Below are 14412 nucleotides of genomic sequence, written 5' to 3' on the forward strand. Positions count from 1 at the left end.
GGTCTTTGTGTAATGAACACGAGCTTAAAAGTAGTTGAGCGAATTAAATGAACATGTGCAAATGGGCATAGAGTAAGTACCAACCAAACTTTAGTTTTTCTTTTACCTCGGATAAGACAATTATTTTCACCTCTAGTCACTTAGAAAATGAAATTATTTCAGTCAAACCCAAAAGACTAAATCTAGGTTCTAGCAACGGAAAATCATTTTCAGTGCAATTATATAATTAGGATATCCAAACACAGGGAGAAATGAAACTTTTTTCCCCCCACAGTAAGAATTACTGAGAAACTTCCCCAGAAAAACTTTAGAAGCCAAGAAAATTTTTCATTAAAATAGCAGTAGTTAATATATACCACTCTCCACAGTGCACAGCCTTCAACACTCCAACAGCAGCTGTAGTCTGTCGTTCAAAACCTTGTCCTATGTGATCTGCATGGGCTCTTGTCCTGTCTTCAAAGAGCATCTCACGGGGCTCACTAGTTCGAGGTAGGTACTGCAAGTTTTTTATTTCATTGGTAGTCCTGTTAAAAAAAAATACACACACACACACACACACACACATATATATATATATGTGTGCCAGAGGGAGGGAGGGAGACAGGGATGGACAGGCTTATGTATTACGGCTTAAATGCCTTCAAACACTTGTATTGATGTACTGAGGCTTAACTGCCATCAAGCATTTATTAACCGCATAACTCAGACAAAAGGTAATTTTAAATCACCTGCACCCAAATCAAGTTCTATTTTTAAAATGAACAAGTACAAACAAAACACATATAATCCTCTCCTTTTTCTAAAACATACTTCCCAAAAGCGGCAGTTGTAAGGCAATACGTACTTGGATCAAAAACTAAATTACAGATGATGTGGTTTACCCAGGTTTCCCTGTACCCAAAATCTTTACCTTCAGATGTGGGGCTAATCGGTGGAACCATGCCCTAACTCAGGTCACATGGCTAACACAAGGTATATATCCAGAACAAAAAGGTAACTTTTTAAAATGCTTCAATTTAATATTTATAGAACACCTACTATATGCCAGATACTATCAAGGCATTGGAGCTAGTGAATAAGACAGGCAAGTTCCCTACTCTCATGAGAGTTTATACTCTAGGGAGAGAAAGACAAAAAAATAAATAGCAAGAAAACACTAGGCAATAAGTGCTTCCAGAAAACATGCATGGTTTACGGGAGGTAAAAGGAAAACCTCAGCCCCACCCTGGAGGACAGCCATCTCCCCTGGCTCTCCCCCACTGCTCCCCTTCTAGAACCATACGCATAGAGAAGCTGCTGACTACTTAGCCTCACTCATTGCAGAAACCCTCTCCAACTTTGCTGCAGAAGGGGAAAAGGTGGTCATTTCCATGGGAGTCGTCATCTTAGGAAGATAAATACACGGTTTTCGCATTGCTTCCAGAGATAAACTGGGATCGCCCTCACAGTTTTCTCCTCTCGTCCCAGTCTATCCTCTAGGGTCACTCTTCCTATGAGTGTCTCCCACCCTCAATCTCCTCTACTTACTGCTCTTTGTGCACTCCCATGTCACAGTCTGAGTACACACTTACACACACACAGATGATGCTATCACACACTCTTTCACGCTTTGTGATTAATGTTCCACACGTTAAGGTTCCACAGAAAGTTAGACACTGCTGCTGCTTCCTGTGGAAAGCTAACAGGCTTTCAAGCCCACAAGTCTGGTTGAATTAACACCACATTCTACGAATTAAGACTTCATTTAGCACAGTGCCTGGCGCAGTGCTGTTATCAGTTGGTCAGACTATAATGAGATGTGAAATCACCCCAGAGACCATGGGTCGTCATCCCTGAGGTGCAGGCAAGTTCCTCAAGGGGCTGGTGCACTCTCTCAAATTACGAGAACAAGTTTGTGCATGGTTCTCGGGAGAGGCTTTCAGAGTCTCAAAATGATTTATAAACCCAAGTTAAGAGCCACTGAGAAACACACCAATTTTACCATTTACTACTAATAAATTAGCTTGTAAAGACGTCATTCAACTAATAACTATTTACTAAGGACCAGGCACTCTGTTTAGGTGCTAGAGACACATTCGCAACAAGAACACAGAGTCCCTGCCCTCACGCAACCTATAGTTTACTCAACGACCATTTTTTCCCGGTCTTTTTCTCTTTTTTAATTAATAATCACTATAATGAGTGAAAGCATCTTTAGGTATCTAAAAAAAAAACCACATTATCTCCCCTAGCATCACCCACTCCATTCCCACCAATGTTAACCTAGCGTGCATTCTTCCACACTCTTTTGGGCTCACAGAATGTGTTATCATTTATACATGTGTATTTCTTTTCATAATAATAGAATCATCCTGGACACATTACTCTATGTTTTGTTCTTTTTAAGTGTCATGGATATCTTCCAGATCAACAGACATAAATAATTCATTTATTTTAACTATTTCACCATATTCTTTAATAGAAATGTACCAAAATGTATTCAACCATTCCCGTTTATGTGCATTCAGACCATTTAAAATCTTTTTCTCACTACAAATAATGCTGCAGTTAACATTCTTATATTTTTTAATAAACATTGATGATATAGCGGTTTATTTTTTTGTTTACTTGGTAAGGAAGATTGGCCCTAGCTAACATCTGTTGCCAATCTTCCTCCTTTTGCTTGAGGAAGAGTGGCCCAAGCTAACATCTGTGCCAATCCACCTCTATTCTGTATAGGGGTCACTGCCTCAGCATGGCTTGCTGAGTGGTGTAGGTCCACGCCCAGGATCTGAACCCTCAAACCCGGGCCACTGAAGCAGAGCGTGCCAAACTTAACCACTACGTCACCAGGTCAGCCCACAATTAACATTCTTATACATTTACTTTTAATATTTTTATTTCTTGGGACAGATTTCCAAAAGCAGAGGTGCTGGATCAAAGAACAAATATATGTTGAAATTTATGAGCTATTGTAGATTACTTTCACAAAATGATTATAGCAGCAATATACAAACGACCCTGTTTCCTCACATACCTACCAGCCTGTAATATTACTGCTCTATTAATAATTTTTGCCAATGTAATGGGTACAAATAATATCTCACAATTCTTTTAATATACACGTGACTGCCTGAGGTCTATTTTTCTATTGGGTTGTTTTACATTTTCCTTGTCAATTAGGGAATGCTATTTGACATTAACTTTGTCAAATGTTACAAATGTTTCAGTCCAATCTATCATAGTTTTGAACTGTGTTGTTGGTCTTTTCTCTCACAAATAATATTGCCATTATATTTTTTTATCTTGCTTACTAGGAAGGTCACTCCTAGGCTTAAAATTTGTATTCTGACATTTTTATCTTTTGTCTCTTATGTTTAAATCTATAACTTACTTCTTGTATGAAACAGGTGCTATGGCTTTCTCTTCTTTCAGATGGACTGTGGATTATGCCCGCAGTGTTCACGGAATAACTCTTCTTTGTCCCACCTATCTCCAATATTAAGTTCCCAATATACTTAGATCTACTTGTGCACTCTATCCTATCCCAAAGGACTTCTTGAGCTCTACAGTCATTTTTAGTATCTAGTAACACAGGTCCCCCTCACTTACCTTCTCCTTCACAGTTCTCCCGGCTATTTGCTGACTTTATTTTTCTTCCTTGTGAACTTGAAAATCATTTTATCTGGTGCTGGAAGTTTAAGTCTAATAGGAATGCTAAAAATTTCAAAAGACTATCATTTTTTCCAATCCAGAACATAGTAGGGCTTTCCTATTTGTTTAGATCTTATTTTATATCTTCCATAAAATGTTTTAGTTTTCTTAATATGCGTTCTTAATATTTCTTACTAAACTGATTTCAAAATAGTTTACAATGTCTGTTGTGAACGACATTTTTTCCATTCCTAATTACAATCTATTGTCATTTGCCTACATATTCTCATCTTATTTATATTTGATATTTTATAAAAAATTATATCAGCATACGTAGCCATTTTTGAATTTATATTCCAATTATGCTCTAAACTTTCCTTTCCTTCTTCCTCTAATTTTCAACACACACACACACACACACACACACACACACACACACACACACACACCTCAAGATACAAACACCTATTCCCGGCAACAAAAATGTGTATCCAACATACCTTTTCCTTTTGAAAGGTGACTTTGGCATATCAGCCACAGGGATCATTTGTTCTCCTGGGCGTACCCACATGATGGGACCATCATCACTATCTTTTCGACTCTCTAATTTTAGACTAGATAGTGTCCCCCATGGCAGTGTACACTAGAGGCAAATAATTACACAGAAATCAATTATTTTCAAAATGTAACTTCAAATATACATTAAAGAATACTGCCCCCTAGACAAAATTTCATATATACCTTTATACTTATACATTTGAAATATCTATCTATATTGAACATATTCCTATATATTAATATATTTTCCTTCAAAAAATTCTATTTCAAATACAACAAGAGATTAATTATTCTTGGATGGCTCCCTCCTGCAACCCTGCCAGAGATATGATTCACTGTATTCATCATTTGTTATTCTTCCTTCTACCAAATGTATGAGTCATATGATGTTAATAAGTTGGCCAAATAAGCAAGTGTTCTCCACGAGAATCTATAAAAATGAACAATTAATTGAGTTAAAAAAATGGATACCTCAAAAAAAATGGATATCACTTTGATTAGCTATAATCAAAACCTAACAAAACAAAAAGGTAAACCAAAGCAAAATCAAAATTTGTTTAGTAGTTTCTTGAAAAGGCTGGTAGTCTCAAAGCAGAGACTAAAATCTTTGAAAAGAAAAGAGAAAGAAATAAATTTTTAAAAAAGAGAAAGATTCTCCATTTTCCAAAAGGGAAGGATTGTCAAACTAAAATTCTCCAGAAAGAATGCATTTAACTCATTTCCTTTTAAAATTAAAATATGCAACCAAATTCCATGATGTCACTGGGAGAAACAGAAAAGGAAGAAAAGGTTTAAAAGGAATAAAAAAGGAAATGAGGGGCCGGCCCCAGGGCGCAGTGGTTAAGTTTGTGCGCTCTGCTTCAGTGGCCCAGGGTTTTGCTGGTTCGGATCCTGGGCACAGACATGGCACTGCTCATCAAGCCGTGCTGAGGCGGCGTCCCACATGCCACCACTAGAGGCACACACAACTAGAATATATGACTACATACTGGGGGGCTTTGAGGAGAAGAAGGGAAAAAAAAAAAGACTGGCAACAGATGTCAGCTCAGGTGCCAACCCTTAAAAAAAAGAAAAAGGAAAGGAAAGGAGAATGGAATGGGGTAAAAAAAAAAAAAAAAAGGGGGGAAGAAAAAGATATATATACACAGAGATTAGAAAACTGAGCAAGCAGAAGTGAAAAAACAGATTATGTGGCAAATACTGGAGATAAACTGATATTATCAGATTCTGACCTTTAAATTATTGATTAAATAGTTAATCTAATTACATAGCTCACAGATTTCTCTCTCAATAGGACAGACTCAGCGGCCGACAGGAAGAAATATTTTCTGGAATGCAGAGACTGTTGGGGAAAAAATGAATCTGGCTAGAGACCATGTAAAGAATTTAAAGGGGCCTTAAAGCTACACAGTCTAAATGCCTTATTTTATGGATGAGGAAACTAAAGCCCAGCAAGTTTAAATGGCTTGCCCAACACAGCTAGTGTAGCCATGACTGAAATACAGCTGGACAGTTTCCCATGCCAGTTTTCCACAATGCCAAAGTGCCATTCCTTTGTCATAAACACTTTAATTTAGTAAGCATTCTTCCTGTACTTTTTTTTTTTAAAGATTGGCACCTGAGCTACCATCTGTTGCCAATCTTTTTTTTTTCTTTTTCCTTCTTCTTCTTCTCCCCCAAGCTCCCCCATACATAGCTGTATATTCTAGTAGTGAGTGCCTCTGGTTGTGCCCTGGACTTCTTAAACCTTCTAGTACTCAGTTTATAAAAAGCTGACAAACAGATGTAACAATTTCCTAAAGAGGCAGCAACGGGCAAGTGTTATTTTCTGGTCCACCACTTAGCTTTGTCCTTATAACTAGCACCTGAGGAGTCACACACACACACACACACACACACTACACAAGAATTACTTTTAGTTTCTCATCTCTTCCTTTCCTTCCCTCCAATTCAAATGAAATCAAAATTTTTATAATGCAGAAAGAGCCATGATTTGTATCATCTGTAGTGTGAAAGTAAGACCCACAATTTAGATGCTGGATACTGTTTTCTCTTACTTTTAAAAATGGTGAATCTTCCAACATGTCAAGGAACTCAGGGAAGTAATCTCCCACTTCTTCATCAACTGCTCCCACCAAGCTGATCTGTCGCATTGGGCCAGCTCTGTAAGTACCGTGAGAATACGTTCTTTTTACCTAAAGGATATGGATTTAATTAAAAGTTATATATAAGATAACGCTTACTACCATTGCATAACACTAAATTATATTGTCTAAGAATGTCAGAACATAACATGAGGCAAGCAAAACAAAACAAAAAAGCCTTTACTAACAATAAAAAAACAAGGCATTAAAAAAACAACCATCTGCCTTAAATCAAGCTATTTTACCTTCTCTAGCTATTCCTACATACTACTCATGCAAACAGAGTTGAAATAAACAGCATAATTTTAGACACTGACTATGACTTCTAATAATACAGGTGTTCATTATTTAATGTATAATGCCACTGAAATTATATTCAAAAGTTCGTATAACTACATTTTCCTAAATGATTCATACCTTTTCATCAGAATTTTGAAAGCAGACCCTCTAAAAATATTACATTTAACCATCACCAGTGGTTTGTATGTCTAAAAGGCCAGCAGGAATGATCTTCCCTTCTAGATCTTGCCATATTAATGAAGATCTACTTTACATTTCTATGATTAATTCTGATGAAAAACTACTAGAGATTGAGAGCCAGGAGTCCTAGGTCCCAAATCTACCTTTGGTATCTACCAGCTATGTGACCTCCAGAAATCACTTAAATTCCTTGAGTTTTAGTCTCCTTAACTGGAATAATTTACCACAGATTGCTGAAGAAAACTTAATAGTTATATAAAGCCACCTGCATAGTGGTAGCAAATGGGTATCACTCAAATGTCAACCAAAATAAAACAGCCTACACCTCAAGAACCATTGGTACCAGAATTTTCATAAGTACATTCAAATCCTTCAAAGAAACCTATGCCTTTTCATACACTAACACTAGTAAACAAGAGTCTTTTTTAAGCAAAACAACTTCCTCATAAACAAACTTTAAAACAAATCCTAATTATATCTGCTGATTAGCCTATGTGGCCACTAAATTTCGGCAGATCACATTATCACAGTTTGCCTGGGTCTATTTTAAAATTGAAAGTCCTGTATTAAAATTGAAAGTCCTGTATCCCAGACAAACCCAGATGGTTAAAAGTATTCACATCACAAGCTGAATCCCCACGATCACAGCTGGCGGAGAGTATCATGTACCAAAGTACCTAAGCCCTCACCCATATAGTTCCAAAAACATGACTATAAAATTCTATCATAATAGAATAATTTGACTAAGACATTAGAGAATTTTATTATCAAAATCAGCAAAGCAGTATAACAATGATCCATTAATTCTTTAATAAGTTTATTGACCAAAATTCCAAGCTTAACTTTTCATGAACTGTCAGAAATTTACTTCTTAGAACCATAAACATTCCTCCAATCTCCAAGTTACAAAAAAAAATTGAGGTTCTGTGTCCCCATTTTCTACTCATGGTCTCATTTTTTTTTTCCTCTCTCAAAAGTTCCTAACACCTCCTATACCGAGAGAACTAAAAGTTAAAACCTGACTGGACAAGTCTTTAGTAAGCTCAAGTTTAGATGAACTAACAGCACCATGATAGGAAAATTAGCCCTAAGTATGCATTTCTGTAACGCATTCTAACAAAGATAAGGGTATCAACTTGAAATTTAGCAAATTTACCAGAACTGATATAACACCTCGATTCTGTTAGGTGATTCTGAGTTTGTGGCCTCAGTTTGGATCTGCAAATGAGCATATGAGTTTTGAGAGACCTCATGGCCATTCAGTGAAATCAAATAACTTACATTGTAAAACACACCAATTTTCCAAGTGCTCTGAAATATTTCATTAGACTTTTAAAAGTCACATTTGGAAGGTAATATTTCCATTTCACACACATAAATAAATTTTCTGTGCCTCAAATTTCCTTATCTTGTTTAATTCATCTAAAGCGTCTAAATCATTAACTAGGTCTAGCAAAGCCAAAATCAAATAAGTCCTTACCACTCAGCTGGTTCATTCTACTACATTACAGTATCAACAATGATCAACTGAATAATTCAGGTAGTGACTCAATGGTCAACAAAATAATTTGGGCAGAGAGGAATATTCAGTGAGAGAAATCTTCTAAAACACTAAGCACAACCCAATTCATGAGTGCTCTCAAAGAAATGGGAACTTTGAACATACTTATAAAGCGAAAGTCAAATGGATAGATGGTCCACTGGCCTTTTTTCCAAGAGAGTATACTCAAAAATTAAATACATGCATACAACAGATACACCAATAAAGAATGCTCTTTGATGTGAGTGTTAGGAGACATTTAGGAGTCAGAGATAATCTTCCATGAGGAAATATAAGTCTGAAATTTTAACAGTGAATTTATCTAGTAGGTAAAAACAAGTCATACTATACACGTAATAATTCATTTCTCAAATAATTGAAATAGTTTTTGAATTCTACCTAGCAGTGGCCAAGCAATCAACCACTTCCATTCTACAAAAATGATCCAAAACCCTACTATAACACTATTAAGCTATAGAGAAGAAAGGATAAACACAACTAATAATCAGAAAACCAAAACTAATTGTTAACAAATTTAACATTCAGCTCTCTTAGAGTAAAATTTCTTTGTTTAAATGTTAAGTAAAACATGTAGCATTTAGTAACAGAAGAAAATGGGTCGAGCTTCTTGGGTGGTAATATTAAAGACAAACGATGTTTTACATTATAACTTAAGTGCTTTACTAACTTTGATTTAACCGGATGTTGCTATCTTAGCTTAGAATGATCATTTCATTGATTGAAGAGGACATTACTGACCAAGCCATCTTATTTCATTCAAATTACACCTTTACATTAATTTCCAAGTTTACAAATGTAGTTCTCTGTTTAAAAATAAAATAAAATGAAATATGTCTAAATTAGTACAGACCTAAATATTAAAAATTTTAACATAACAGATTAAATTAAACCAAACTTGATTTTCTTTCCCTCTCCAATGTCTCTTCTGAGGCTACCTAAAAAGAAGCTGTATCTTTTTTTTTCTTTTCTTTTTTGGAAAGGATGACTGTCCCTGAGCTAAATTCTGTACCTATTTTGTATACGTGACGCTGCCATAGCATGGCTTGATGAGTGTTGTATAGGTCCACGCCCAGGATCCAAACCCACGAAGCCCAGACCGCTGAAGCGAAACATGTGAACTTAACACTACACCACCAGGCTGGCCCCAAGAAGCTATATCTTTTGATGATTTTTTTTAAAGTATGGTCCTACTAAAACTCATAAATATTTCACAGAATATTTAGAAGAAACTGAATTTTAAAAACTAATGTAATAGACTTTACTTGTTGGATTATAATCTTAAACATTGCATTTGAATCTTCATAGTTCTTGTCTCCTCATGGCAAAATACATATATATTACATGTAAAATTCACTGACACACATAATTTACTATAATAAAAGTACAATTCTCTCTCCCTCTTCACCAAAATGTGCTGAAACTGCAAAGTACATCCTGTTTCTCTACTATTAAAACCACCAGTAAATTCTACTAGAAAGTATGGTCTTTATAAAAACTATACATACTTAGCTATCATGTTTAAAATGAAACAGAAATTTTCTTCAAAAACATTTATTCTCCAAATATTAAAGATAATACTATGATAATCCAAGAGGATGGATACAAATATATTTAAATTTAAAATTAAATTTTAAAAAGTAAATTGAAGTCATCAAAATATCTTAGGTTGTGAAAGTAATTTGAATTTTAAAATACATTGTGATATAACTCAATTATACACCATTTGATACAACTTTCTAGTGTAATAACTCAATACTTCAAATATACACTAAATCAGTTGCATCCATTAATTTAATGTTTTAAACATGGTAAATTACACATAACAATGTATTCAGATTCAAAAAGTATATACCTCGATGAAATATATAGATAGCACTTAAGCTGTTAAAACAAAATACAAGAATATAATCCACACACTTTTCACAAAAAAGTAAATACTTCTTGATTGAGGTGACACCCGTTTTACTGCAAGCACTACATAGCAAATATCCAGTTTTCCCGATTACATGGAATAAAAGTAAAACTACAGTATCATTTTTAAAAAAGCCTCAATTCTCTTAAAATCATCTATCCAACAATCACAACTCAATGACAGTGGGGTGGGGGGAGGAAACAGGTGAGGGTTGAAGGAATCTCTAAATAGCCAAATAAACGCCACAAAGACCGCGATTCATAAAAGGGCACTCTCCTTATATATATTTTCTACATTAGGTCTAATTCTAACTAATCTCTAAACCATAAAGGATAAGAAACCACATATGGAAGGGGGAGGAGGGGCAAGAGGCAAGCACAAGTGTGGCTCCCCCAGGACATCAGCATTACAACAGCATAATGACAAACCTACACAGAAAAAAGGAGCTAAATTATGCTGCATATGCTCAGTAAAAAGTGCATCTTCATCAAAATCTCAGTACTTAAAACTACATGCTTCCATTATAGAGAAAAATCATCTATCAGGAAAAGCTCACATCCTGACAACACTGGACACGAGATCACTGTATCTGCTTCTATTCAGTTCCGTAAACATCAATCAAACCATCAGTTTCCTAATGCAGTTAAAAAATTAACCCGAAAATATCAAAACATGTCACTCCTTTAAAACGTATCTTATATGATTCCTAAAAGAAATGCAGAGCCACAAAGAGTACACATATCGTTCCTTCCCATTAGGTATCGCTCTCTCAAAAAACACCACAATAAAAGATGGAAATACCTTTTTATATATTTGCAAAAGCTTATATTTAAATACTAAGTTTATATTTAAATAGCGCCTTTTAGAACAGACGTAACATTTTAAACCTAAATCTCCTCCCTACAGTCCCTCTACCCCACAAAAAAACCTATCACCAACATTGGTCAAAAGTGACTGCATTTTCTCTTTTCCCCTCTCATATTCCCTATAAACTTTACAAAGGGAAAGAAAAAAGCAAGAAATAGGTGACTTCTTGTATTCACTGCCAGTAAATTGTCAAGAACAAAATCTCAGAAGTTTTGGTTAATGGGAAATGAATTGTTTAAACTAAAATTCTGTTCATTCTTCGTGTAAAGTAATCTTTAAAAACATACAAACAAAAAACCTTATGATCCTGAGGTCAGCTGGCTACAAAAAGAAAAAAAGTAGCCTTCCTGACAGGAAATACACTGCCAAAAATAAATCCATAAGATTTATCTTAATCTATAATCTTAATACTGCTTTCTCTTATTTTACTTATAAAAACTGCTGCAACAAGGGAAGAAGCAAGGATGGTAATACGCAAGTCAAAAACCATGAAGCATTTGAAACAACCTGCTGGTTCCCACAATGCGCCCCCTGCTCTGTCAGTCCCTGCAGAGGAGACTGCAGCCCACTGAGCCTGGAAAACTCTTCCTGCTGGGGAGGCTCACCACACACTGGCTGTTATAGTTTCTGATAAGTGCACAGTAAACAAATAACTTATTTGGCCAGCATTACACAAACTATTTTGACTTCAAAACCTGTTTTTCTTGCAACTCCTCAGTTGAGGGAAACAATAGAAAGAATAAACAAATGGGACTTCATCAGACTAAAGAGCTTCTTCAAGGCAAGGGAAAACAGAATTGAAACAAAAAAACAGCTCACTAATTGGGAAAAAATATTTACAAGCCACTTATCCGACAAAGGGTTAATCTCCATAATATACAAAGAACTCACACTGCTTAACAACAAAAAAACAAACAACCCGATCAAAAAATGGGCAGAGGACATGAACAGACATTTCTCAAAAGAAGATATGAATATGGCCAATAGACACATGAAAAGATGTTCATCATCGCTAATCATCAGGGAAATGCAAATCAAAACTACACTAAGATATCACCTTACCCCCTTTAGATTGGCAAAAACATCCAAAACCAAGAACGACAAATGTTGGAGAGGTTGTGGAGAAAGAGGAACCCTCATACACTGTTGGTGGGAATGCAAACTGGTACAGCCACTATGGAAAACAGTATGGAGATTTCTCAAAAAGTTAAAAATAGAAATACCCTATGACCCAGCCATCCCATTACTGGGTATCTATCCTAAGAACCTGATAACAGATATCTCAAGAGTCCGTTGCACCCCTATGTTCATCGCAGCATTATTTACAATAGCCAAGACGTGGAACCAGCCTACATGCCCAGAAACTGATGACTGGATAAAGAAGATGTGGTATATATACACAATGGAATACTACTCAGCCATAAAAAAAGACGAAATTGGCCCATTCACAACAACGTGGATGGACCTCGAGGGCATTATGTTAAGTGAAATAAGTCAGTCAGAGAAAGACGATCTCTATATGACTCCACTCATAGGTGGAAATTAGTATATTGAGAAGGAGATCTGATCGGTGGTTACCAGGGAAAAGGGGGGGTGGGGGGAGGGTACGGAGGGGGAAGTGGTGTACCCACAACATGACTAACAAAAATGTACAACTGAAATCTCACAAGCTTGTAATCTATCATAACATTAATAAAAAATGTACAACTGAAATCTACAAGCTTGAATCTATATAAATAAAAAAAATAAAAAATAAAAAAAAAATAAAATAAAAAAAAACCTGTTTTTCTTATTAGTATACCTATCAACATCCCAAGATAATAAAAGTTCCACAAAATACTTTAATAGTGATCCATAATAAATAGAGAAGATATTATAAATGTTTCTAGCTAAGTATCAGCATCAATGTCAAGAAAATACAAAAACAGGATAGTTATTAGAGCCAAAAATTGAGGAGGTGAGGGGAGAAGAGGCTGTTGGTTCAATTCTGCTGGTTTGCGGAGGGAGTGGAAGAGGAAAGAGGAGAGTCTCGAATTTTAAAAAATAAGGCCAGCTCATCATCTTCCGACAGAGGCAATCTAAACATCACACATAAATAAACGTGCCACACGGGGGAGCCATACCCCATCACATCTGGCATATCCTTTCAAATCAAAATAATGACATTGTTAATCAACATTTTATTTAAAAAATATCCATATAACTTCAACTAAAATAAGAACGAAAGTGTTATTCATTTTAAAATTACTACAATAAAGAAAAAAGGCTCCATTCTCAATTAGAGCATCTGGTACCTGCCATAATAATATCTTGTATATATTAGTTTATAAGCATTCAAGGAAGATGTGACAGGTACAATTGGTCAAAATGAAAATTTAGTACAAAGGCAGGCAATGGTTCAAAGATGACATATCAAATCGTCTTTATTGACCTAGCACAGTGAATGACCCCAGCATGAACTCAACAAATGTTAGTTTTCTCCCCTCATTCTGCAGACGCAAGGCTAACAAATCAGATTGTTTCACTATTAATATATTAGCCATTTAATCATAAATTAACACCTGACATAGGTTTTTTGGTTTTTTTGTGTGTGAGGAAGATTGTTGCTGAGCCAACATCTGTGCCAATGTTCCTCTATTTTATGTGGGACACCGCCACAGCCCAGCCTGAAGAGTGGTGCCAGGTTTTCACCTGGGATCTGAACCCACAAACCCAACCACTAAGCCACCAGGCCAGCCCCCTGACACAGGTTATTTGATACAAACAACTCAGAACCAGAATAAAATAAAAAAACAAGATTTAGGGTCTGGGGATGGGGAACGAGTGATTAGAAGACAGTTGCTCCAGTTTTCATATTCTCAGAGCTCTTACTACAGGGTTCAGAGTGCGTGCTAATTAAATACTGAGTGACAAGATAGAACTCTCATTTATTCCTTGACAGAAATATTTACTCTAAGACAGAAATGTCATTTATTCCTGTCTTACTCGCCTTTTTGCTTCCCTAACATCAAAGACACAGGAGAACAATAAATGTCCAGATGACTATTTGAACAAAACATAGATGGCAGAAAAACTAGGACAGATGTGAAAGACTGGCAAAAATTCTTCCAAACATGTATGCTCACTTTGAACAAGTGACTGTGCCACTCCTATTGTCAACAAGTGAATCTGGGTTTGGTCACGTGACGTGCTTTGGCCAACGGGACATTAGCAAACACAACACAGGCAGAGGCTTGTGCACTGGGGACTGCCCTCTT

General features: G+C 35.9%; 1 protein-coding gene across 2 annotated transcripts in view; it reads right to left on the reverse strand.

The window, feature by feature from the left end:
* RSBN1L (round spermatid basic protein 1 like) overlaps positions 1-14412 on the reverse strand; it is a 71864-nt gene that overhangs the window by 13404 nt on the left and 44048 nt on the right. For both annotated transcript variants that reach the window (XM_070617013.1, XM_070617012.1), the window contains 3 exons: positions 6249-6386; positions 4134-4276; positions 357-524 (listed from right to left, as the gene is read on the reverse strand). In XM_070617013.1, the coding sequence (XP_070473114.1) occupies positions 357-524; positions 4134-4276; positions 6249-6386 (449 nt within the window). The remainder of the gene's footprint in view (positions 1-356; positions 525-4133; positions 4277-6248; positions 6387-14412) is intronic.

Source organism: Equus przewalskii, chromosome 4 (genome assembly GCF_037783145.1).
Source record: "Equus przewalskii isolate Varuska chromosome 4, EquPr2, whole genome shotgun sequence".
In the NCBI taxonomy this organism is placed as follows: domain Eukaryota; kingdom Metazoa; phylum Chordata; class Mammalia; order Perissodactyla; family Equidae; genus Equus; species Equus przewalskii.